The sequence below is a fragment of the Antedon mediterranea genome, chromosome 6, assembly GCF_964355755.1.
Source record: "Antedon mediterranea chromosome 6, ecAntMedi1.1, whole genome shotgun sequence".
Classification (NCBI taxonomy): domain Eukaryota; kingdom Metazoa; phylum Echinodermata; class Crinoidea; order Comatulida; family Antedonidae; genus Antedon; species Antedon mediterranea.
In genome coordinates this window covers 10,264,260-10,290,775 of record NC_092675.1, presented here as the reverse complement: position 1 = coordinate 10,290,775, position 26,516 = coordinate 10,264,260, and the positions used below count along the sequence as shown (strand labels likewise).

General features: G+C 33.8%; 2 protein-coding genes across 2 annotated transcripts in view; both read left to right on the top strand.

The window, feature by feature from the left end:
* LOC140050931 (uncharacterized) overlaps positions 1–26,516 on the top strand; it is a 69,786-nt gene that overhangs the window by 37,941 nt on the left and 5,329 nt on the right. The window lies entirely within an intron of this gene.
* On the top strand, positions 6,997–10,728 carry LOC140050933 (P2X purinoceptor 7-like). Its single transcript, XM_072095937.1, has 4 exons — positions 6,997–7,055; positions 10,040–10,100; positions 10,233–10,396; positions 10,501–10,728. The coding sequence occupies exons 1-4, from the start codon at positions 7,012–7,014 to the stop codon at positions 10,691–10,693; spliced, it is 462 nt and encodes a 153-aa protein (XP_071952038.1). The 5' UTR covers positions 6,997–7,011; the 3' UTR covers positions 10,694–10,728.

Below are 26,516 nucleotides of genomic sequence, written 5' to 3'. Positions count from 1 at the left end.
TAACTTAATTTAATTAGTAAACAGGGTTACATCAGGTGGTTAAAATTAGTACCGAAAGTACGAACCAACTTTATATACCATCGAGTAAAAATTCAGGAAGTAAGGCGCGATTTACCGAATTTTGCCCTTACGTAAATTTATATATAGACTAGATGGTACGCTCGCTTCGCTCGCGTACCATCTAGGTCGTGCCCACAGATGGTTCTCGAATACATAATAATTTCAGCGTTAAAAAACTGGCGATTTCAAATGTACGTACCGCAGGACAATAATACATGTCGTGTACAGGAACGAATAAATAGACACTGTGATTTATGTACTCAACTAAAATTAGCACCTTATTACTTCCGAAAGAGAAACTTGTCACAAAATAAGACCAATTGTTTAAGTCAAATTTAAAAAAACTTAATTTGTGTTTTGTATGTAACATTAGGGTTGAGGGATGGGGAAGAGGATGGGTGCAAAGAGGAACAATGTTAAAATATATTCTTTATCCATTTAGTAACGAAATATTAATTGCTTTCATGTTTTACAAATAATATACCACTAAACACAGTAAAACATTGCGATGTAATACTTTGTTGAAACTATCACCGTCCTAGTCGATTGAAATAGTACAGCACATGTAACGATACATCACTACGACGTGTATATGTTTATAATATAATGTAAAACAATTTGTGAAAACCACCTCTATTCGGGGAAAATCATAAATTCGATTTAATCGTCAATAAATATTAAATTATCTAACTCAACTTAATTAGTAGGCCTAATGGTTTTCAATTGTTTCTTAGAGCCAATTCATACTTAAGTTGGTTCCTACCCTACCCACCAAAGTTGTTCTGCGTTTAGGGCATGTGATGTACCGTAGGCCTATTCTCTACTGGTTTTACAACGCTACTCATGCCAGTGAGGGAAAGGTGATGATGTGGGTGGTTTAACTGCAATAATAAAGATTTGTACATAATATACGGCGAGTGAAAACGCTAGCTCATTATCCGTTTAAAAAAAAATTATATCCAACCTCTGCAGCACAGATTGAAAACAAAAATGGATCGAATTTCGAGTATACAGTGCTGTACTTGCCTTTACGACGCCTGAGGGAATAGACACTTGTGAAACAGAGATTGGAATGTTCCATTCATCGCAAATCAATACATTTGTATAATCGTATATTAAATCTATCAAAATAGTATTTTTTTAAGAAAATCGGCCTGTCTTCAACATTATGATGCTGTACTCTAGCTGTTCAACCAGTTTTCAGCTATTAAAAACAATTATCGTAGGAGGAGATAGGAAAATGCGAAGCCTCCTCGTATTTTTGTGGCGGGTATTTTTCAAGATGGACATCCATTAGACAGTGTATACCACGATCGAAAAACACCCCTATTTGGGGCAAATCGTTGAACCTAAATTCGTTTTAATCGTCAATAACTAATTACCTAACTCAATTTAATTAGTAAACAGGGTTACATCAGATGGTTAAAATCAGTACCGAAAGTATGAACCAACTTTATATACCATCGAGTAGAAATTCTAGAAATAAACCGAGATTTACCGAATTTTGCCCTTACGTAAATTTATATATAGATAACATACCTAGTAGATTCTTTTTATTTGATTGGAGGATTTTGAGTTACACGATAATAAATAATTGTTTGTGAGCAACCACAAGCGACAAGAGACTGTTATTGACTGATCATGTTCGATCAACTTAAAAATCAAAATCAAATAAAGATCAATATTAGACCATTCAGCTTTCACCTCATGAAATTATTTGTACCATTTCACTCATAAACATTCATTATTTGTATACAATTACACCACTTATTCAGTAAGTGATCTATTTCTCAATGAACTTGAAGACAAAATTAGACTTAACAAAACATCAATCTCATGAAATAATTGATCTACATTCATGTGTTAGGTTGTATTGTGCTGTGGCAGGCCCTTTCCTTCCAAACTAATGTTTACTACTTTAATTAATAGCAACTTTATACTGTAGAATCAGCTGCACATCCACTGTATGTTTTTAGGGTAGAAAAAATCTTAAGTAAATTGTGATGCATTAGTTCAATATTAGTTTTTAATAAAATATTAAATGAAAGGGAGAATATGAATGACGACCCGTTCATGTTGGCATGGTCAATATGTCAACTTACTCAAACTCCATTTTATCGTTATGTTTGTAGTATTTTAGAGATTCCTGATCATCGTAATAATGATATAACAAGAATTCGTAACCGTGTGTTAGAATCCACGAGTACTAAACTTAGTAAATATTGTTTCACATTAAATCCTTCTCTTGATATTCATCCGATGTATGAAGTTCTTAAAGTTAGTGAAAATATTATTTAAGTTTGTTATTGCTATTTTAATGCTTGTATCACCTACTATTTGTATGCCATGTTGGACACTGTTATCCCCAGTTGTCAATAAAAGATAAATAATAATAGAGACTAGCAGAAAAATCTAGAGACTAGCCGAAAATCTAAAGACTAGCAGAAAATCTAGAGACTAGCACAAAATGTACTGTAGAGACTAGCACAAAATCTAGAGATTAGCAGAAAATGTAGAGACTAGCACAAAATCTAGAGACTAGCACAAAATCTAAAGACTAGCAGAAAATCTAGAGACTAGCACAAAATGTACTGTAGAGACTAGCACAAAATCTAGAGATTAGCAGAAAATCTAGAGACTAGCACAAAATCTAGAGATTAGCAGAAAATGTAGAGACTAGCACAAAATCTAGAGATTAGCAGAAAATGTAGAGACTAGCACAAAATCTAGAGACTAGCACACAATCTAGAGACTATCACAAAATCTAGATACTAGCACAAAATCTAGATATTAGCACAAAATCTAGAGACTAGCACAAAATGTAGAGATTAGCAGACAATCTAGAGACTAGCACAAATGTAGAGACTAGCACAAATGTAGAGACTAGCACAAAATCTAGAGACTAGCACAAAATCTAGAGACTAGCACAACATGTAGAGACTAGCACAAAATCTAGAGATTAGCAGAAAATCTAGAGACTAGCAGAAAATCTAGAGACTAGCACAACATGTAGAGACTAGCACAAAATCTAGATATTAGCACAAAATCTAGAGACTAGCACAAATGTAGAGACTAGCACAACATCTAGAGACTAGCACAAATCTAGAGACTAGCAGAAAATCTAGAGACTAGCAGAAAATCTAGAGACTAGCACAACATGTAGAGACTAGCACAAAATCTAGATATTAGCACAAATGTAGAGACTAGCACAACATCTAGAGACTAGCACAACATGTAGAGACTAGCACACAATCTAGAGACTAGCACAAATCTAGAGACTAGCAGAAAATCTAGAGACTAGCAGAAAATCTAGAGACTAGCACAACATGTAGAGACTAGCACAAAATCTAGAGACTAGCACAAATGTAGAGACTAGCACAACATCTAGAGACTAGCACAAATCTAGAGATTAGCAGAAAATCTAGAGACTAGCAGAAAATCTAGAGACTAGCACAACATGTAGAGACTAGCACAACATGTAGAGACTAGCACAAAATCTAGATATTAGCACAAAATCTAGAGACTAGCACAAATGTAGAGACTAGCACAACATCTAGAGACTAGCACAAATCTAGAGACTAGCACAAAATCTAGAGACTAGCACAAAATCTAGATATTAGCACAAAATCTAGATATTAGCACAAATGTAGAGACTAGCACAAAATCTAGAGACTAGCACAACATGTAGAGATTAGCAGACAATCTAGAGACTAGCAGACAATCTAGAGACTAGCAGAAAATCTAGAGACTAGCAGAAAATCTGAGAAATACATAATACTTACCAAATAGATTGAGGGATTCTGTGTTTTTCAGAAGTTCCTAAAATCTGATCATTTTTTGTACTTGTATTGCGGCATCATACTGCACTCGTCAATAGTTTACAACTGATGAATGTTTATGAGTTGAAAGTAGAATAGGCAGTCTTCCAATGAATCCAATATCCTTTATCATTTAACAAATATACCATTATTTGTTTTATTAAACACATCCACTGTTGTAAAATAAACTTTTGTTCAATTAATCCACTGCTTTCATTAATTTTGAAGACTAGATTTGGTCCAATTATACACTAAGTAGAGCAGTTATAAACCAAGCACACAAAAGATTTTTCATTTCTTTTCGAATGCAGACTTGCGTTGGATAACATTCTCAAAATGTCACGAAAAGCTGAACGAATGAATAGAACTATTAAATAGAAATATTCTGACGTTAAAGATATGTTGTCCCCTTGATAAAAGATCTTTTTAAAATTGTTGTTGAATATGTATTTTTATTGTTACATAATAGTTTAATATTCACTTTGACAAAAAATTGGATTGACATGAAGAACCTGTAATTTAAAGAAACATAGTCATATTGGCTGCCAGGTTTTAGGTTGAATTGAACCATTTGTTTTGTCTTTTGTGAAAACATAAACCTTTTTTCATTTTTTTTTGAGTGGAAATGATTATCTTTTTAACCTATTTTAAACTTTATTTTTCATGTTTTTTATTAGACAATTCATTTTAAGTAGAACTAATACCATACGGCACTAGAAAAAAATTAGTATCGGATTTTAGCATGGAAGATTCAATCTTTATACAAAAACATGATTAAAAATTCAAGCCTTGGGCTCTACTCTGATCACACCACTGTATTAATTTTTTAATGAATTCTTATGAATATTAATATGATCTTCATAACTGTAAATTTGTGATCTAAATTTTATATTAGTTTAAGAAATCAATAATGTACAATTTTAGCTATGTAGTTTGAAGGTATTTAGAACAAATATTTCAGTGAGCACTGTGGATAAGTCACTTAATTTCTTGATGAGTTTCTTTCAGCATTTACTGATAATGAACTTATTTAAATAATCTTTTTTCATTTTGTATATATTATATTGGCTCATATTTTATAGTTTAGTTATTTATTTTCAACCTGTTATTGGTGTTTTACACTGTTGGTTTGAAATAAAGAATAAAGTTTATATGTGAATAGATATTTCTCAGCTTTTATTATAAATAACCTACAACTATTTAGATTATTTCAATGACATATTTATAGAGTACAGTATAATTATAGAATTTTCTATAACAGTTAGGTTAAAGGTTAAAACATAGAAATTCATCATTTTTAGCAGTACCATACATATATACAGTCATTATCATTTTTGTGGTGAAACTCAATGTTCTCATTGTTAGTGGAAGGTGATTGATTGAATCCTTACAGTCATTATTCATTTTTAGTCTCTTTGTAGATGTTGATTGTTGTTGAAACTTTAGATTGTTTGGCCTATTTTAGTGTTAATTAATAGGTTTGATTCTTCGAAAGTGCCATTTTCATTTAGCAGTGAGACAGATCGACTTATAGGATAATGCAGTTAAGGTTTAAATGGACTAGGTTTTTGTTAATTAACTGCATCACTTTCTGTGTTGTAAATATGTTTGTTACAATGGTAAAAACTGATGAAATAATGGCAAAATCTTACCATTAAGAATATGTAGGTTTTAGGATTTCATTATGTATGACGGCAATGTGAAGGGAAGGTGGATAACCCCCAAAAAACATATTTGTAAAGAATGCAGTCACTACTGTACTTGACATGCATAGAAGGTTCTATTAAATGTCATTTACACTATCCTGATATGAATCAGCATCTGACTGGGGAAAATTTGTTGTGTTTGGTTGTTGATGTCATATGCTGTTTAATTTTATAGCTGTTTAATTATGTTTATAGATTATCGCGGTGCTGACGTCACGACTGTAGGTGGCGCTGCGTGGTTGCTAGCACAACCAAAAATGCGTTAAACCTGCATGAGTGACTCAAAGGTCACCAATGGTTTGGAATAGTCTTATTGAAGTAGTCATTTTAAAACTTAATAATTTTCAATAAAAACAAACTAAAATTTCAAAAGATCACTAAATATTTGTTTTTAATAATCTATTTATTCTTCAACTACAGTTTAAGTTTAAAAATCAAGCTAAGATACATAATTTGATAGAAATACAGATCTTTACTGTTTATCAACTAGTAGCGTTGAACGCATTTTTTGATTGGCTAGCAACCATGCAGCGCCCTCTATCGTTGTCACATCACACCGTGATACTCTATAAGCTTAATAAGAAGAGAAGGCTATACTAAATTTCCTAAAACTAAAACGTTTTTTGGTGAAAACTATATATATAAATGAATGTGTATGTTTACATGCGTGTCACTATGTGGGTTAGCAGGTTAAAGATGATATGAAAGGATTCCAAAAAGTTTGATTTTATGTTTTCAACACGTAGTATATACTGTTACATACAGCTGACTGTTAGAGTACATTTCAGAGATGACGATGACGCATAGAAAACAGCCCTAAGAAATGAAAAAAAATCCGCCTGTGACGTCACAAGCGGAAACTTTTGTACAGGAGGAGATATGAATTTTTGGGTTAATTTTCCACTGCGCCAAAACTATTTCGATATTAACTTATCTGCTTTACAGTTTCATTCTTAAATGATTAATACATCGTAAATCGTTGAAATTATGGAATATTTCCTTAATTTTTTTATATAAATTGATTTTTAATTTCGTTTTTCACGCTCATTTTCTCCGAAACATTCAGTCAAACCCTACACAAGCTAGGTACACGAACCGATAATACGCATGCGTCAGATACACTTTCTAGACTCGTTCGTTTGTTGTGTATGGACGCCATTTAATTTTTCAATCGCTAGATAGCTTTACGTTTTATTTCTACTATATACTATCTGATATTTACAATAATTTTAAATGGATAGCGATATGTCGTCTTTATCGTCCTCGGCATCATCCGAAGATGAGCATGATATTGTTGCAGTGAATTGGAGAGGAGTGTTTGAAAACGATCCAAGGGTGCCCGCTGGTGGAGCGGAGGGAGAAGTGGGCCACTCGGCGGCGATGCTGCACACCACCGAGATCGGGCTAGAGCACATGGATTCGCAGCGATGGGCCTACCACAAAATCTTCATTTGAGACAAGGACGAGATTGGTAGGTATATTTATTTGTAAGGAGGGAGTAAAGTGGTAGTCTAGGTTTGGGGATAAAGTACTGTATAATTAATAAGGCCTAAAACTATATAGGCCTAGCTAGTATTAATAATATCCTAGCTAGGCCTCCTAGTACTAGGCCTACTAGACTCTAGAGTACTACTAGACTACTAGGCTAGGGAGTCCCTAGGCTAGTAGCAGACGTTCCAACCCTCCCGATTTATCCGGGAGTCTCCCGAATTTTAACATCACCTCCCGGTCTCCCGAATTTTAAATATATCTCCCGATTTCACACATTTCTATAAAATTCAGTATTATTGCATTAAATTAAAATCTATCTTCCCACGAAAGTTAATATTGCAAATTAATTTAATCTCACACGTCGTACGTACCACCCCGTATGATACAACGAACATGTAATGTATGTAAAGATTGTATAGCATAGTACAGCCATGGATGGTACAGCGTACTGTAAGGCGACGTCCTTTGTGTTTACCGACTGTACGCGATTCTTACCTTTAGCGATGAAGCTATAGTATCGCTTTATCAGTAGAGTAGGCGCACATGTACTGAAACTTTTTCCTGGTTACAAGTTTGACCTAATTCCCATGCCCAGGGAAGGCATCATCGTCAGTGTAGTAGTAGTAGTAGTAGTAGTACTATGCGACGTCCTTTGTGTTTACCGACAGTACGCGATGAATCTACAGTATCAGTAGTAGGCGCGCGTGTACTGAAATTGCTAGTTACAAAGTTCTTTGACCCAATTCCAATGCCCAGGCATCGATCGTACCATCGTACAGTACTGTATGTATTCTCACTGCGCATGTACCGGAAAAGTACTTGTAGTACTGTATTTTGCGTACATACTTTCGCAAATTGCAATCACTCGTGAAATTTTCTGGTTTTACAGTATGTCGGAAAAACGTAGTAGCGTAGTTTTAGAGACTAAAGAAAGTTGTAAAAAGAAAAAATATAAAACTAGATTTTCTAATGAATGGAAAAATACGTTTCCGTTTGTTAGTGCGAGTAATCAACACGTTACCGAGAGTGAATACAAGTTTTTTTGCACTATTTGTAACGTGAATTTGTCATGCTCACAGGGAGGAATCAACGATGTTGCTGTACACTACACTCCAAGTTGTTTGTTTTAATTAGTATTTTTGTTAATGAATTAATACAACTAGTACAGATTTGATTTGTACTGTGAATGGCTTTTTATTTAAGTGTATACAACAATATAAATTTAGTAAACTAGATGGTACGCTCGCTTCGCTCGCGTACCATCTAGGTCGTTCCCACAGATGGTTCTCGAATACACAGTAATTTCAGCGTAACAAAACTGGCGATTTCAAATGTACGTACCGCAGGACTATAGGCCTATACATTGTCGTTTACAGAAACAAATAAATAGACACGATGATTTATGTAGTCAACTAAAATTAGCACCCTGGGAATTACTTCCGAAGGAGAAACTTATCACAAAATGAGTCCAAGTTTTTGATTTGGACTCATTTAAAGAAACCCAATTTGTGTTTTGTATGTAACATTAGGGTTGAGGGATGGGAAAGCGGATAGGTACAAAGAGGAACAATTTTTAAATATATTCTTTATCCACTCAGTAACGAAATATTTTTTTCATGTTTTATAGGCCTATAAATAATATACCTCTAAATACAGTAAAACATTTGCGATATAATACTTTTTTTATTTTATTTATTTATTTATTTCTTTTAAATATTCATTGTACACTAATTTTCCCCGTGTATGGCAAGAGATTCCTAATTATATTAGAGAACATTCTTTATTTAGTTTAGTTAAAACTGTCACTGTCATAATCGATTGAAATATTAAAGTACCATGTCACGATACACCACTACGACGTTTATATTTGGTAATTATTAATTAATACAAACGTTGAGAAAGAACTGTCAGTATAAAGTTTATTTGTATATAATAATGTGTTTATATATCTAACAGTAGAGCCTATCCACAATCTCGCAAGTTTATTCTCAAAGGGCCCATATATTTACCTACCGTATGTGTTAAACCAAGGGCTCATAAATTTACCTACAGTACTTGTGTTAAACCAAACTCTGGCAGACTGAGAGATTGGGATGTTCCATTCATCGCAAATCAATAGATTTGTATAATCGTATATTAAATATATCAAAATAGTATTTTTTAAAGAAAATCGGCCTGTCTTCAACATTATGATGGTGTACTCTAGCTGTTCAACCGGTTTTCAGCCATTAAAAACAATTATCGTAGGAGGAGATAGGAAAATGCGAAGCCTCCTCGCATTTTTGTGGCGGGTATTTTTCAAGACGGACATCCATTAGACAGTGTATACCACGATCGGAAAACACCCCTATTTGGGGCAAATCTTAGAACCTAAATTCGTTTTAACCGTCAATAACTAATTATCTAACTTAATTTAATTAGTAAACAGGGTTACATCAGGTGGTTAAAATCAGTACCGAAAGTACGAACCAACTTTATATACCATCGAGTAAAAATTATAGAAGTAAGGCGCGATTTACCGAATTTTGCCCTTACGTAAATTTATATATAGATAAAGTTTGATTTATAATCACCAAACAAGTTCTTTTCTTTTTGTTTGTATTACTCTGATTTGCAAAGAGCTGTCTTAAGATTCGTGTTGGTAGTACAGTATAGTTTTATTATTGAACGTTGGTGGCAACAGACATCACAGTGTTAACGTTGGTGGCGGTATACCCTCCCGATTTTTAATTCATTTAGGTTGGAACGTCTGTAGTAGGCCTAGCATATAGGCCTAGTATTAATTAGGACTAGGCCTAGCTAGTATATAGTAATATATTAATGCTTTATTTTAGGGCTAGTAAGTAGTAAGCGTACTACTAACTAGTCTACTAGCCTAACTAGGCCTAGACCTTCATATTTTAAGAAGTGAGACATTCTAACAACATAATAATCATATTCATATTCCTTCTTTTTCTACAACAGGTGTGGGTGTGGAAACTGTGTTGTAGAGGAGATGTGGGAAAATAGATATTGTTGTCAAGAAGTAAGCAGTGTTAAATTATGTATTAAAATAAAATTGCTCCATATTAAAACTGTCATAACCATACATTTTGTATGATTGATAGTAAATAAATTCCATTAGTGAAAATATCACCTTTTTTTAAAAAATAAACAGGTAGAGAAAATAATGGATAAAAATAAGGAAAATGAACATAATGGATGTATCACCACCCATCCCTGGTTCCAAGCTGCCATTCTTAATCCGGCAACCCTCCAAATTGCGTATTGGCAGTATGCATCTCAATATGATGAACTCGTTGTGGAAGGAAGAAAAGAAAGGTAAACACCATGTTTTTGCAGTAGTAGTAGTAGTAATTTGTAACTGATTTGCCTTTATTTTTATTCAAAAAATCATTTTCTACAAGTTATTTTTGTTTGCACAGGAAATACAGGTATACAGCGTATCGACAGTTTGTGCGTTGGTGTTGGAGGTATCTTGGGCGAGACAGGCGTGTCCCAATTACATCCTGTGTAATAAATAAAATCAGAGAAGCTTTTCCTGACCCTGAACAAAATATACAGGATTTACATATCCTCGATTGGATGAAGACTAGTTTAGTTTATTTTATGAATTAACACTCCATATAAATACAAATCTATGTACAGTAGTTCCTGCCGTATAAGAATAAATGTACAGTAGTTACCTTATGAATAAATACCTGGTTTTTTTTTGTGAACAACAGAAGCATGCATGTCAAAATACAATGAACAAAATACAATGAACTAAAACAAAGGAATAAATTAACAACTAAACAATTCTTTTTCTCCGAGATATAAAATCAGTGATCAAGGTAGTGATAAAATAAAAATATTCTAAATTTATGACACAAGTTCTGTGAAGCAGTGTAAAGTTAATGCTTAAATCTAGAGATTAACTTTGCAACAAAGTCTGTCTTGTCTGGTTTTGGCAGTTTTTCTGTAATTGTACCAGGATCACACATCATTTCTGCCGTGTAATATGATCCTTTTGTATTAGTTTTGGCCATATACATCGCCATTTCAATGGTGTTGATGGCATAAACTGCAAAGACAAACATATTACTGTTTAATGTAATAGGATATTTAACTATTTTATAAATTAGTTCCACATTTTGCTTACAAACACTTTCAATTATGGCATAACTTAGTAACAATTAATAGTAACTGGTCCTTACCAAATGTGGGATCAACAAGATGTTTTTTGGCCATCCAGTCCTTTTTTGCCTGGGAATACCACAAAGAGTGTTCTGTGTCCCCTTTTTTGTTGACCCTTTGTGGCCTGCCAACATCTCAATGCAAGGCTGCAAGGTAGGTTCTGAAGTAAATGCACAATATAGAATTACAACACATTACATTGATTGTTAAAGGCTTCAGGCTTAATTAGTGTAAATCATAGATTATAAAGACCTTACTTAATTGGTTCTCTATCATTAAATTATACAATATGCTATTCTATCAAATTATACCTTGCAAGCATGCCCTTAAATCGGAAATGGTGCATTTTTGGCGCAAAATGATTAATAATTTGATGAAACGATTCATTTGAATAGGTCTGGATAGTCGGTGACAACTGCTTAATAGATCTCAACAAATAAGGTGAATTCAGGATGTTTGAAACTACTTCTTCCGCTTTTGAATCTGGAAAAAAAAAATATAAACTAGATTTGAACTCGTCACTACGGACGAGTTAGGTTATCCGCAGCGCAAAGGCCACGTGCACGTCATACGTTAGAATATTGCGCGCAGAAAAACGATTAAGGCATTGAAACAATTTCAGTGTGCTCTCTATTTTTCGTCACGTCTGAGTATACACTATACTGTATACGTACTACATACAGTGCAGAATATGTGAAAATAAGTGACCAAAGTTATTGGCGCTTTTGAACATGATGACGTCATCACAATTTTTAAAATGGTGAATCGTGCGAAAGATAATTGATTGACCTAGACAACATAAACAAATGGGGGGAAATGGAATACAAATAAGTGGAGATGCGCTATATTAAATGTGACGAGCTACGAGGAAAGAGACAAAAATCCTATATTTTATATTCGAGTGGCCATACGATGACGTCACAATGTCCGGTTAGCCATATTTATGCATGATTCGATATCTACAACTCATCTACTTCCAGAATATGTAATTTAAAAAAAAGTTCACCACGTAGTTTAGAATTTATGACTGTTTAAATAAAGGTCTAATTTTGACGAATTTTTTAACTTTTTCATAAAAAACGCGTGCAAATTATCCAATTCTACGTGCTCGTATGACGTGATTTTAAGTCGAAATTGTTTGAAAGTTGGTAAAATTACTAGAGAATGCTGAAAAAACAAAAATCAAGCAAAAAAAAGACGTTTTTGCGCTACGTGCGCACGCGCGCGTAAAAATATTGCGCACGCGTGGGAATTTTTGAAATGCACAAAATGACATGAAACGCGTAGAAAGTTGATTAGAAATGAATTTTGCGCATTTTGAAATTTTGAACGCGCGTGCGCGCGTAACTTTATGTGAAACATGCCATTTTTAATCCATAGAAAGTTTGCGCATTATATAACTTAAATTTTCACCAAGTTTCAATACAAAATGACTTTTGGTTTTTAATCTATGATCAATCATTTAAATTCATAAAATCGCGCGTAACTTACGCTGCGCGACTCGAAATTCATTAAAAAAAGTTTCTTGCACATCTACAGCTACAGGGCAATCTTATGACAAAGTTATAGAATCTTATGTTAGCTAGAATTAGAGATACGCTGCGAACAAAAATCGTGGAAAGAAAGAAGAACTAGACATGAAACTCGTCACTTTGACGAGTTAGTTATCCGCTCGACAAACGCCACGTGCACGTCATACGTTAGAATATTGCACACAGAAAAATATTAAGGCATTATGACCTGAACTGAAGAATATGATATGTTATTTCTGAATTCTGTTATTTTGTGTCATATACATAGTATACACAGTACAATCTGTATACATATCACAAACGGTGTAAAATAGGTGAAATTACGGGACCCGTATTTTGTTGTAATTTTTAACATCTTGACGGTTTCAAAATGAAATGCAAAAGTAGAAATTTCAGAATGAAATTATCTCAGCAACAACATATTAACGTGTAGAAGAAATTTGAATACGTGAAATATTGATGCACGCTCTTTTAAATGTAATGAAATATAACGCAAAAGATGAAAATACGACTTTTTTTATATAACTGGCCATATGATGACGTCACAACATTCGATTGGCACAATTTTCACATGATTTTGTATCTACAATACAATAGCTTCCTGAAAACGTTTTAATCGTGATTATCACATTTTATTCTTACGAGCTATAACAGATTAAAATTTACTGTAAAGATGAAATTAATGACCAAAGTAATTTAAATTTTTAGGCATGATGACGTTAAAAAAATTTTAATTCATGCAAAAGTTAGTTGATTGACCTAGAATATATTAAAATCGGGGTGAAAATGGACAACGAATAAGTGGAGATGCGCTCTATTAAATGTGATGAGCTATGACGAAAGAGACAAAAATCCTATATTTTATATTCGCGTGGCCATACGATGACGTCACAATGTCCGGTTAGCCATATTAATGTATGATCCGATATCTACAACTCATCAACTTCCAGAATATGTAATTAAAAAAAAGTTCCCCATGTAGTTTAGAATCTATGAATGTTTAAAAATAGGCATAATTTGGACGAATTTTTGAACTTTTTCACCAAAAACGCGTGCAAATTATCTAATTCGACGTGCTCGTATGACGTAATTTTAAGTCGAAATTGTTTAAAATTTGGTAACATTACTAGAAAAGGCTGAAAAAACATAAATCACGCGAAAAAAATATGTTTTTAACGCTACGTGTGCACCGCGTGCGTAAAAATTTTCGCGCGCGTGGGAATTTTTGACATGCTCAAAATGACATGAAACGCATAGAAAGTTGATCAGAAGTTGATTTTTCGCTTTCTAAAGTTTTAAACGCGCGTACGCGCGTAACTTCTTGTTAAACATGCTATTTTTAATCCATAGAAAGTTTGCGCTTGATATGACTTAAATTTTCACAAAGTGTCAAAACAAAATTATGTTTGGTTTTTAGTCTATGATCAATCATTGAAATTCATAAAATCGCGCGTAAGTCACGTTGCGCAACTCTGACGTCATTCAAAAATAGGAGGTGCACAAGTTCATGTAAATGTCGATATGTTGACAAAGTTACGATATGTTCTGTTTACACGTTTTAGAGAAACGCGACGCACAAAAATGACAGAAAGAAAGAAGTATAATACAGGAAAAAAAAAATTTGATGAAACAGGACGATTACAAGGAGTTATCCGCTACTAAGCGGATAACTAATAAAGAAAAAAAAAAAAAAAAAAAAAAAGATCCTGACAATAACAAGAGGTTATCCGCCAAGTGCGGATAACCAATTTTAGCAAAATAAAAAAAAACTGTCAATAATCTTCACCAAAATCAATACTACAACTTACTTGGTTGAATGTAGTCTCGAGGTTCCAGCCCTCCATGAAGGCATTTGGGATATAGTGTGGTTTCGTGATTATGAATACCCCGTATGTGATTATATATGCTTTGGAATTTTTGCTTCCTCAGTTCACCATCGGCATTCAAGTCCTCCGTTTCTTGTGTGGTATTTCCGATCCAATATACCATCCTGATAATGGATGGTATCCATTTGCCAATTTTGTCACATCATGGAGTAATTCTTTGTTATTGCTGGCTTTTATGCATTTTTTCTTTATTCCTGAATATATATAAAAAAAAACAAAATTACAGTAAGACGAAAAAAGTCGTACCTTTTTACATCATTTGACATACATTGATTCCTTTTATTTGTGGTAATTTGAATAAAATAACTATTAAGACATATTACTTACCCTTGGCAATGTGCCATGCATCAAAGTAATGAATGATGGTTGTGGATTTTAAAAATGCTGCAATACTACTATGGCGATCCGAGACAAGACGCTTGATTGTAACACCATAGCCTTGCAGAACAGACAGCGTTCGTTTCAGCCCTTCTAACTCCATAGCTGGTGAATTGGGGCATTCGTCTTTCTATAATAGAAATATTTAAGTAAAAATTTATAAATTATTTATTTTCAAAGCATGTCTAGTTTATGGTGTACTGTATTAGTAAAATTTGTATATAAATGACTTTAAAATTTGTAAGAAATTGCTGAAAAATTTATGGGTAAAAATTTTGAATAATGAACAAAAATAACATAGATTCTAATAAAGATAAGGGTTAATATAATGTTGCGATATATTTAGGTTTTTTATTTTGAATTTTATATCTGAATTATTATTTTTACCTGTATAACTAACAATTTATTAATTTATAAATTGGACCTATAGCCTTGAGGTGCTATAAATAAACAACAAATGAAAAAAAAATACCTGCACAACTTCTACGTGAATAAACTTTCTGAGTGTCTGTATCGATAGTTGTGTAGGTACCGAACTTAGCTGTGAAACCGGGGCTGTCACAACGCATATCGCAAGATACATTCATTTCACTTTTAAAGTGTTTCTCTCTTTGACCCCCAAATATACATGAAGTGGCTGGCAGCAAATACCTAAATAATATATTGAAGATAATATTCAGTTAACTATGTCACATATTTAAAAAGAATACACCACTACTCAGTAATATTTTTGTACAGTAAAATACTTTGTTTGAAGATAAAAATTCAGATAGCAACATATAATTTGTTAACATCAATAGACACCCATTTTTTTCCAAAATTAGATTGCTACATAGACATTATTGAAATGTTGAACTTACCATTTTTGATGATAAAAAAATGTCCGATCACTAAAAACAGCGATGTTAATAAATCGGAGTGCCCTCAAAAACTTGGTAATACAACATCCTACAATTTGAAATAAAAGAATTCTTTGTCAATACGATTGAAGTATGTTTTGATTATAAATAATTATTTTTAAAAAAAATTATCAAAATAGATTGAATTACAAAAAAATATTTTTGAAAGTCTTACCCGATACCAAGATTGCAGCGGACAACAAAATGTTGAATAGGAACATATTTTCACTTTTTGGTTGGTTTGACCATTCAAAAACATGTCTACATGCTCTGTTTGTGCAAGTGGCCATCACCTCCACTGCCGTTCCACATTCTCTTTTTTGTCGGCTTGACTTCCACATTCACGACATCTGTCAAACAATGTCAGAAGCTCATCCTGACCTACAATATATTTCCTCTGTCCACGAACAGTCTCTCCAGATTCTATGTTATCAGTGCTACAAAAAAGAAATGTTTGTTTAATAATATAAATGTACAGTATATATTTATTTATAAACATCACTCAAGAAGGTTGCTTAACTTACAGTGATTCTTCATCAGATGATCCTTCATGAGGGATGTAATTTGGATCCGCATCATCATGGTCACTGTTACTGTCCGCTTCTTTGTATAAATGTATGTCACGTTTATCTCCGTCTTCATTACTGCTTCCCCCAGTTTCTTCGAAACTTGAGGAAACTGAATAAATTATATAAGTTATATAATTATAAATTTATATTTATTTTGTGTGTTACCGCTGCGTCGTCTGTTTTTGGTACCATGAAATATGAAAAAGATAATTTTTTAAAAAGGGGTAACGGTGGGGTTTATGTTCCCTAATAAACTTGCTTAAGTACATGCTCTAAAAAAACAAATTATTTGATAAAAATATAAGTAAATGGTATGGTGTTTGTACTGTGTATAATTGTTATGATGTAATCATCATGCAAAGTAGTTTGCAATAGAAATATGGAAATGATCAACGTCTACTGAACTGCATGCTATTCATGAAAAAAAAGATGGAAATTAACAGTAAAATCATGCAAAACAGATCAGAACATGGCTTCAAAAAAAATAATTAAAGACCCCTTCCCTGCAATTTTGGACGTTTTTTGGAAAATAATACATATATATAACTTTAAAAACATTAAACCATGTCATTCCTTGTCTTAAATGTACGTTTTATGGTAAATTATGATAAAAAGTGAGAAACAATGCACTACCTAAGTAGCTCGCGGCGATCGACCTCTCGTGGACGGTCTTAGGCCTAGCCTGGCTAGGCTTAGTTTTGTAGGCCTAGCTGGTAAACATCGGTAACGTACGAACATCGTACGCTAGCTATATACCTAGCCTGACGTTGTATAGTTGCTGCATTAATTGTCTTTCTATTTTTGCCAGACTCCGTTGATACAAATTGGGGAAAACTTGGTATTTTCGCTGAAAAGTTAGGAGTCTTCCATTTGTTTTGGCCTCACGATCGATCGAAAAGTTGGCGAATTACAGGTGAAAAACAAAAATATCAATCCGCGCGCAATGCATTTTGGGATTTATAGCGGGCCGCTATAATTATTAAAATCGACTTATTTTTCACATTTTTAACCGTTTAAAGACGAAAAAAGTTATCGCAATAGGACCATATAGTATTATTTTTACATTAAATATAGTTTGTGATCTTAAATTAGATCTAAAAAACGTAGGGAATGGGGCTTTAACTCCACAAAAACATGCATGAACAAGAACTGATCATTTTAACATGACTTAATATTTCTGTATTATTACATAACCAACAAAACAATGACTTTGTTTATTTTTCAACATCTAATACCTGCTGACTGTTGACACTGTCCTTGGGCCTGGATTAAAAGTACAACATATCTAGTGACCAGATTATTTTTACTCAGTTATTCAGTATTTATTGGTACTCACTTTCGAATCAGTGGCACACACCTTTCGGTGGTGCGTCCATACAAATATATACAACATATAAAGGGTAAATGATGATAAAACTTACATAATTAACTTACATTGAAAAAAAACAAAAACAAAAACAAATGTACAGGGTCGTGTTCGTACGGTGGTAAAAGTAAGCGCTTAATTTCACCCATGCCTCGGGTTATAAATTGAGCGTTGTTCGTACTTGAAATATTTAACCGCTTAAATGCTTAATCGACGAATCACAAACCGGAAATTACGTTTAAAGGTCAGTTGTCTTTACAACCTACGACCCCATTTTCGCACGCTAGTTTCGTGTTGTATATTTTTTACTCGCGATCTTTCTTTACAATAACAATTACTTGCTACCTTTTACACTGCTTATCCTTGCGACAAACCTTATGCCTCTTAACGCCGATAATCCTGGCGAAATATGCCTTCTCCTGACGACCATTATTTTACTCATTGACGAAGAATTTGAGCCCAATGTTACACGACGGAAACACCACCGACCAGCTAGGCCTACTAAGCGGGGTGTATTCCTAAGCGGTCTACACCAACAAGGACAGCACCAGCTGACGATCGCTCTCGAAGCGTGTATGGAAGAGCTTCGTAGGAGAAATGACGGGCCTAGGCAGCGAACGTTTGTCAAAATTTGACACATTGCCTCTATCGGAGATTTATTATCCTCGAAGGCCGAGTATAATTGGATTATCGCTGAAATAACCTGCAAATTTGGTGAACATTTTGTCTCGAATTTTTTGTAGCCTGAGGCAAAAGTTAATTGGATCACGCGAACGGAAATCGGGAATAAGCTGGTATTTTCAACCCCTACGAACAGGCCCCAGTAGTAATTGCACACTTGAGTAGATATTTAAAAACAATTGTATAACGAGCAAATCAATAAATCGATGCAATAGGTCAGTAGTAAATACTCACCAACATCTGAATTTAATTACTTTATACACAAAGTAGACAACTAATGATTTCAATTAATGGCTTTAACACACAGAGATTAAAAGATTAACAGGTAAACTATTTTAAATATTTCAACATCCATATAATTAATAATAAAGGGTAGACTACACCAATTTTGACTAAGGCATTCAATGCGTTATCACATTTTAAAATTGGGACTGGTCCAACTTTTTATACAGGTATAATAAAAAAAAATACATACCGATGATGTACCAGGCAATTCTTCTTCAATCAGAATCTGAAATCAAATATAAAATGAAAAGTAAGAATACATAGGTTGGAAACTTTCCATTCTTTGTTTGGTAACAAAGCTCCTTGATGATAACAAAACAGAACTAACCAGTATCCAGGTCTAGACTAGGCCAAGCTTCCATGGAGGTACCTCCATGGCTTACCTGGGTATTCTTAGCAATAACAATTATTAAAATTATCAACTGGTGTGAATTAAAAAAATTGTCATACAATTTTATAAAATAAACTTTTAAAATGTTTTTGTTAAAACTAACATACCAAGCCTGGGGGAACATTCCTTGATGATGATGAGGAGGAAACACTAATTGATTAAGGATGTGGGTTTTTATAGGCCAGTGAACAAAGAGTACTTAGGGCCTGTTCAGACCTACGGAGTTATGCTTTCGTATTGTACGCGGCGTACAAGTTCATAGGTCTGAACCAGGAAAAGATTAGTGGAAGCCACCTCGTACGACACTGATATTTCGTACGCTACGAAAGCTCAAGGTATGAGTTTAGTGGACGTCGCTTACAATACGAAAGTCACGCATCGATGAATATGACCTAGGTTAGATATCTAGCCAATCAAATTACAATATTCGCCACATCACATCGTGACATGTGCTCCTCATCGTATAGCCAAGCTGATCCATTTGTTGTGATCGGTGAACGTGCGAAAAAATCATACCTTTTGTTGTTACACTATACAGTATTATTATTAATATTATTATATTAATTAATTTAAAATGTCATCGAAGCGTGCGCATTGGCGAGAAACCGAAGTAAAATACCTTATTTCATTGTGGGGAAGCCCTGAGTTCAGAGATCGGTTGGAAGTGAAAAACTGGCGTAAAGGCACCGACAACAAGATGTCTGTGTTCAACGAGATGGCGGACACGTTAGCAGATGGGCCATCCTCATAAAGAAGGATTTAATATCCAAACGAAATTGAAGGGGTCGTCATATAAAGCGGCGAAAGACCGAGTAAATAAATCTGGAGCCGGTGCAAGTACGGGATTTGAACATTTTTCTGCCATAAATGATATTTTAGGTCATAGACCAAATATAAACCCAAACCCCAAAACGATCGGCTGGTTTGTATGCCTGACAACCAATCGATAATGCCGAGCCCAAGTGTTCGGTCTAGGCTTGTAACTCCTAAACCAACCACTACTACTTTTAATAACAACGAAGGTAGGTCTATGCGTGTGTTAGAGTTTGGTTAATCGCCAGCGAGTGACATCATATCCGTTTGTAACGCAACTTCGTTGCAATGAATCCGAACACTTTGCTCCAATACGACGCTCATTAAAATATGACCTTGGCTGTGATACGAAAGCATAACTCCGTAGGTCTGAACATACCCTTAGAGATAGGAAAAAACCACTAGGAATGTTAATAGATGGAGTAGGGAGAAATAGTGATTGAAGGGTTGTTGACCTGATGATGGTCAGAGTGTTACACCAGGACAACTCCCTGGTTACACTAGGCCTAATAATAGGCCTATGTATAATGGTTCACCAACGAGGACCTATATAGTTACCTAGATAGTCTGGGCCTCTGGGCCCACAGATTTAAAAGGAAATATTTTAATTTAAATATTTTATTATTATTTTCATAAACTAAATCAAACGATTATGATAGTATAATCAGGCTAGGCCTAGATTTGAACGACAACGTTACGTACGTAGGCAACCGTCCACGCAGGGGATTTTAATTTATAAAAATATTTCTTACCCTTTCAACCTCGCGTCTTCGACACGCCGCAGTCCGAGGCCGCACTTTCCGTTTTTTGGGTTGGGGTGGTAGGCCTTCTTCCTCACTTACCGGAGCTTTTATGGTGGGGTAAGCATCCGTTTTTAGTCTCGGCTTTACCACCACCCCCGTCTTCTTCATTTCAGAAATATGGAAAAAATTGTCGATGTCCGCGTTTAAAAAATGGGCGCTACATATTCTGTTAGTCCGCTTCCACACATACCCCTTTCTAGTTAACTTAACAAATTCAGTCCATTTATTAAACGTTTCACTGCGTTTTAACTTGTCGGGGAATAAAAAAAAAGAAACATTTGGGTGTGTTGATCCAGTCCGATACAACAAGCACTCGGCATCTTGCGAAAATAATGATGGTGAGATTGTGTCGCACATGTTGTTTTCGTCGTCATGCATGAAACGTCAAGCTCGCTGTGTCTCTGTCAAAGTGCATTAAATCAACCAATCACGATTCGCCTAGGTTGAAAAAGAGTAACCAATCACATAACAACGGCTGCCGTGGCTACTACCGCGGGTATTTCAAATCAGCTGAGTGATCGGACGTACGTGTGTTTAGAGCGATCGTGAAAACCAATATGGCGTGCAAGTTGGTCGGCCATTTTCCGGAGGATTTTCTTTAAAACTTAATTTGTTTATTTTTCGAGTTTTATGAGGTATTTAAACCTAATTTCTGGTGTGTTAGTTATTTACATTAGACAGATTCATAAACACTAATTTATTTAAATTTTCAAAATCGTTTCATATCATCTTTAATACTATCAGTGTACACCAAACAATGCATTTGATGTATGTAGTTAAAGACTTCCCTACAATTTGTGACATTTTGTAAAAATAATACATATATTACTTTAAAAACATTAAACCAGGTCATTCCTTGTCCTAATTGTAAGTTTTATGGTAAATTATGATAAAAAGTGAGAAATAATGCACTACCTAAGTAGCTCACAGCGAATGACCTCTCGTGGATGGTCTTTAGGCCTAGCCTAGCTATAGGCTTAGTTTTTTAGGCCTTAAGCTGGTAAACATCGGTAACGTACGAACATCGTACGCTAGCTATATACCTAGCCTGACATTGTATAGTTGCATTTAATTGTCTTTCTATTTTTTGCCAGACTTCGTTGATACAAATTTTTGCTGAAAAAGTTAGGAGTCTTCCATTAGTTTTGGCCTCACGATCAATCAAAAAGTGGGTGAATTACAGAAAAAAAACAAAAATATCAATCGGTGCGCAATGCATTTTGGGATTTATAGCGGGCCGCTATAATTATTAGAATCGACTTTTTACCGTTTAACGACGAAAAAAGTTATCGCAATAGGACCATATAATATTATTTTTACAATAAATATAGTTTGTGAACCTAAATAAGATCTAAAAAACGTAGGGAAGTAGTGGATTTAAATTAACAAAAAAAAAAGAATGTGAAGAAGTAAATACTTTGTCTTAATGTTTAGTATTAATTCAGAAAACAAAAATCTAAATAAATGCCAGTGTTTACTAATGGTATGATACTAAAGGTTAAAATTATGATATTAATTAAGGGAAATACAGAAAATAATGAAAAAAAGGTAGAAAATGTTTAGAAATTATGTAATGAAACAATGAATGAATTTTTTTTATTTTACCTAAATCTGCTACTACCCTAGTACTGTATAAATGAATATATTTTATATTTTGATGCTATTTGATCATTATTGATGAGCAAACAATTTTTTTTTTTTACTTTTAAGTTTTAAAATATTATAGAAAATATCAGCTTTTCAAGTCTATAGTATTATAAAACTATTGATGAGCAGATTTGTATTGATAAAGGATTGATTAGATTTGTTTTTTTTTTTTAGAATTAAAAAATCCATAAATTTAATATTCTAAATTTATGACTTTGTGGGTTTAGGAAACCGTATCATGGGGAAGCTTAGTTTACTAAGGCTTAGAAAATGGGAATTCGTAAACTCAGTCTGTAAAACAATGTTCTGTATTAAACAATGTTCGTTTTTAACAATGTTTTTGTTTTGGCTGTCAATTGGCCAATCAAGTTATCATTCAATAATGGTCAAAACAATCTTTCATCTATGGTAAATATTTTTGCTGATTGGTGTGTATAGATGAAGAATTTGTTTATTAAGCCCCTTTCACACAGAGCTGTAAGACGGTAATATTGCGGTAATTCGCGAACGCCGGCTTATGTGTGAAAGGGTAAAAACCTCTTAATGCCGGCTTCCGTTAGACCGCCTCTGGACCTAGTAAAATTGCGGTAATATTACCGTCACGGTCGTAAGCCTGATCTGTGTGAAAGAGTCCACGATATAACGCCTGCTTCCACAGTGAAGCAAGGATAAATTCGGGACATTTTCCTTGATTGAGAAAGACTGTGGCAATTACTTTAGGCCAAATTATTAGATTTATATCCATATTATATATATATATTTTTAGATTAGTTTGTTAATAATACAATGGAAGAATACGGCCAATAATAATAAAAATATAACAGATGTTGGTCCAAAGATTATTTAACTTGCTGTAACGTACGTAAGCCTAGGCCCTAGTTAGTATAGTTCTAGCAAGAACATCCTCCGGCGCGCGCGCCCGGTGCTAGCTCATAACAGCTTCTGATAATTAAATTCGCGTCTATGTGTAGGCCTAATAGATTTTGTTTCTGTAGAATGGCCATCACGATCGGGCAGTTATTAGCATGGAGTGGTGTTGGGAAAAAATATAGGTTTTATGCATCGTAAATAAAAACCAATAAAACTAAACGGCGGACACACAAAACAACATCAGCAAACATGTGCGCTGGGCTGACCTCACAAGCTTGAACCGTCAAACTCGCTATTCAGTAGATAAACCCAATCCACGACAAAAAATACTGCAACACAATCACTTGTTGACTGACTCTTTAATACAGCAAATTCAGCCATAAACAGGGTGAACTGAAATTAAGCATACTTAAATCCAGCTCCAAATAGTAATAATAAACATAACATAAATAAATAAAACTATCTGCAAAACAGATCAAACGTAGCGCCCTCTTACGGAGGTGTACATTCCTAAAGAACTTATTAAACAAAGTCATCAAATAATCAACAGCGCCCTCATACGGACATACTTCTATGGATACGGCATACAAAATAGAACACGGAGACTCGTGTTTATCGCCATGCTGTTCGAGCGATCGTATACGATTCAATCTACGCAGGCCTAGGCCTACGACCACAATGTAGTATAGCATTAATAATCTAGGCCACTACTGGGGTTCATATAATTCTAATTATTGTAATATAATACTCTAACAACTTACAAGCAATGTGCGGCCTACTAGTTTAGTAAATTACACACTATCTCGGCACAATAAGACATTTAGAAGCCGAACTCTAGAACACATGTAGTCAATGCGAAACTTATAACATGGATCCTATTTACATACGCCCTCTCTCGGAAAGGAACGATGCAGCTAAAATAGGAGCAGCACATGGCATGTTTTGTCGCCGGCGGCGGTGCCCGCCATTTTTTTTTTCTAAAAAAGTGCGACCTCTATTTTATGCTTACCGCAATATTGCCGAAGTTCTGTGTGAAAAAGGGATTAGTGAGTACGTTTGTGGTGGCTGTACAACGGTTCGTGGGAAATTAAAAATGTTGTTTACTGAAATGTTAGAGTATGTGGGTCACTAACGACCTCCCTTGGGAAGTAATTCCCTACCCCGCAATATGCACAGTACAGATACAGTAGTTTAGTATAATTTTTGTTCTGTACAGTTCTGAAATATAAGTTGATTGATTGATATATTGATTGATTGATAGGTACAACTACAGAAGGAAAATGAATCCAATCATAATATACATCAGGCTCAAAACATTTATGTATACCCGATAGGCCCTAATTTATAATTAATAGAGCATTTCAGACTATATTTATTTTATAATACAAAATCTTTACTACTGATTGTTAAACAAATATAGTTGGTAAATCATTATTTTTTAAATTATAGAATATCAGTTACAAAAGCATCATTTAATGAAAGAACAATAATTAAATTGTTGCATTTTTATAAGAAATATTTCTTGTTTTATTTTGAATTGTGGGGTTTTGTTAATGCCAAATGCATTTTATAAAGCCAACATTCACTGCTATAGGCATTAAAGTATGATGAGTTACGTGAATAGACATTTCTTAGCTTTTACGATAAATAACCTACAACTATTAGATTATTTCAACATCTTTATAGAGTATATAATTATAGAATTTTCTATAACAGTTGGGTTAAAGGTTAAAACATATAAATTCATCATTTTTAGCAGTACACAAATCATGTCATTTACAGTCATTTTGGTTTGCTTAAAGCATTACAGTAGTATTCTATTAAACTTTATTACAAATGTGACGTAAATACTAGGTACTTTGTATTTTTAGACAAAAGAAAGTATATGTTTATAATTAGTGATGTCTGTATATTTTAACCATATCATTTTATAGGGCAGATTGTTGAATTATTTGAGTAATTTTTATTTGTATTTTATATTTAAATTAAAGTATATTTATAAACTTGCAGGCCTAATAATTTGAATGCAATTTTCTCCAATTTGTTAAACATACATTGGTCCTATGACACCATAAGACAATGATAAGCCAATATATGTCCAGAAACAATATTATCGCATAATTTTGAAATGTCTTTTGGAAAGATCCCTGAAAAATTGTACACGTTTTTGTAGATTAGTACAGGTCCTTTGGACATCCCTATTAAGGGAACACTTTTCTGTGAAACAAACATAGCCAATATATGTTTTAACACTACAGCCAACCCTATTTTAATGGACACTCTAGACTGACAATTTTTCTGGTCTTGAAGTTGTCCCCTAAAATAGGGATCATATTTAATTATATTACATAAGAAACAAATTTGACATATGTATCGCCTACACAAAAATAATTGATTTCCCAGCAATAGCAGCCATAATTACAAGATATATTTTTGTTATATAAATCACTGTGTTGTTGATTATCAACTTTATTGACCCGATTTTTTTTATATTGATTATTAATTTGAATTATTTTTTCTATGTGGGTATTTATATACCTTACAATTCTATGATACGTAGACGTACAGCACTGTAAATTAGGTTAAAACAAGCCTGTGCTCTGGGGTGTAATGAAAGGTGAGGAGAGTGGATTGAGGGAGTTTGAGAGGACAGTATACAGTGTTACACTATAGTGGACAAGTCTATTTCAACTCCTTCTCTCTAGTATGAACACCGTAACAGTATCAATAATAACATACTATTTCATGAAGAATACCTTAATCTTCAGCACAAGACTCTATTTTTTGTTAATCTACTTTAAATTTTATCTAAAACAATTTGTCTAATATCATTGAAATATTATCTTTGTTTGGTGAAAATGTCACTTACTGAAACTAAACTGAGTGTGGTTTTCCGTGAATTGACTTTTAATATAATAATTGTGATGTAAAAATCCAATTACAATTTCAAAACATTAGCATTCGATAAGCTTTTCTCTTCCAAGAAAGAACACATGATGTAATTAATTAGTGTCTGTGATGAAGATACTAACCAGATTATATCATAGTCATCAATGTAATAGTACTTTAGTAAATGAAATTGGCTTTAATTAATTATTATGATGCATGTGGAATTTCTGCATTGATTCATCCATATAGTATTTTG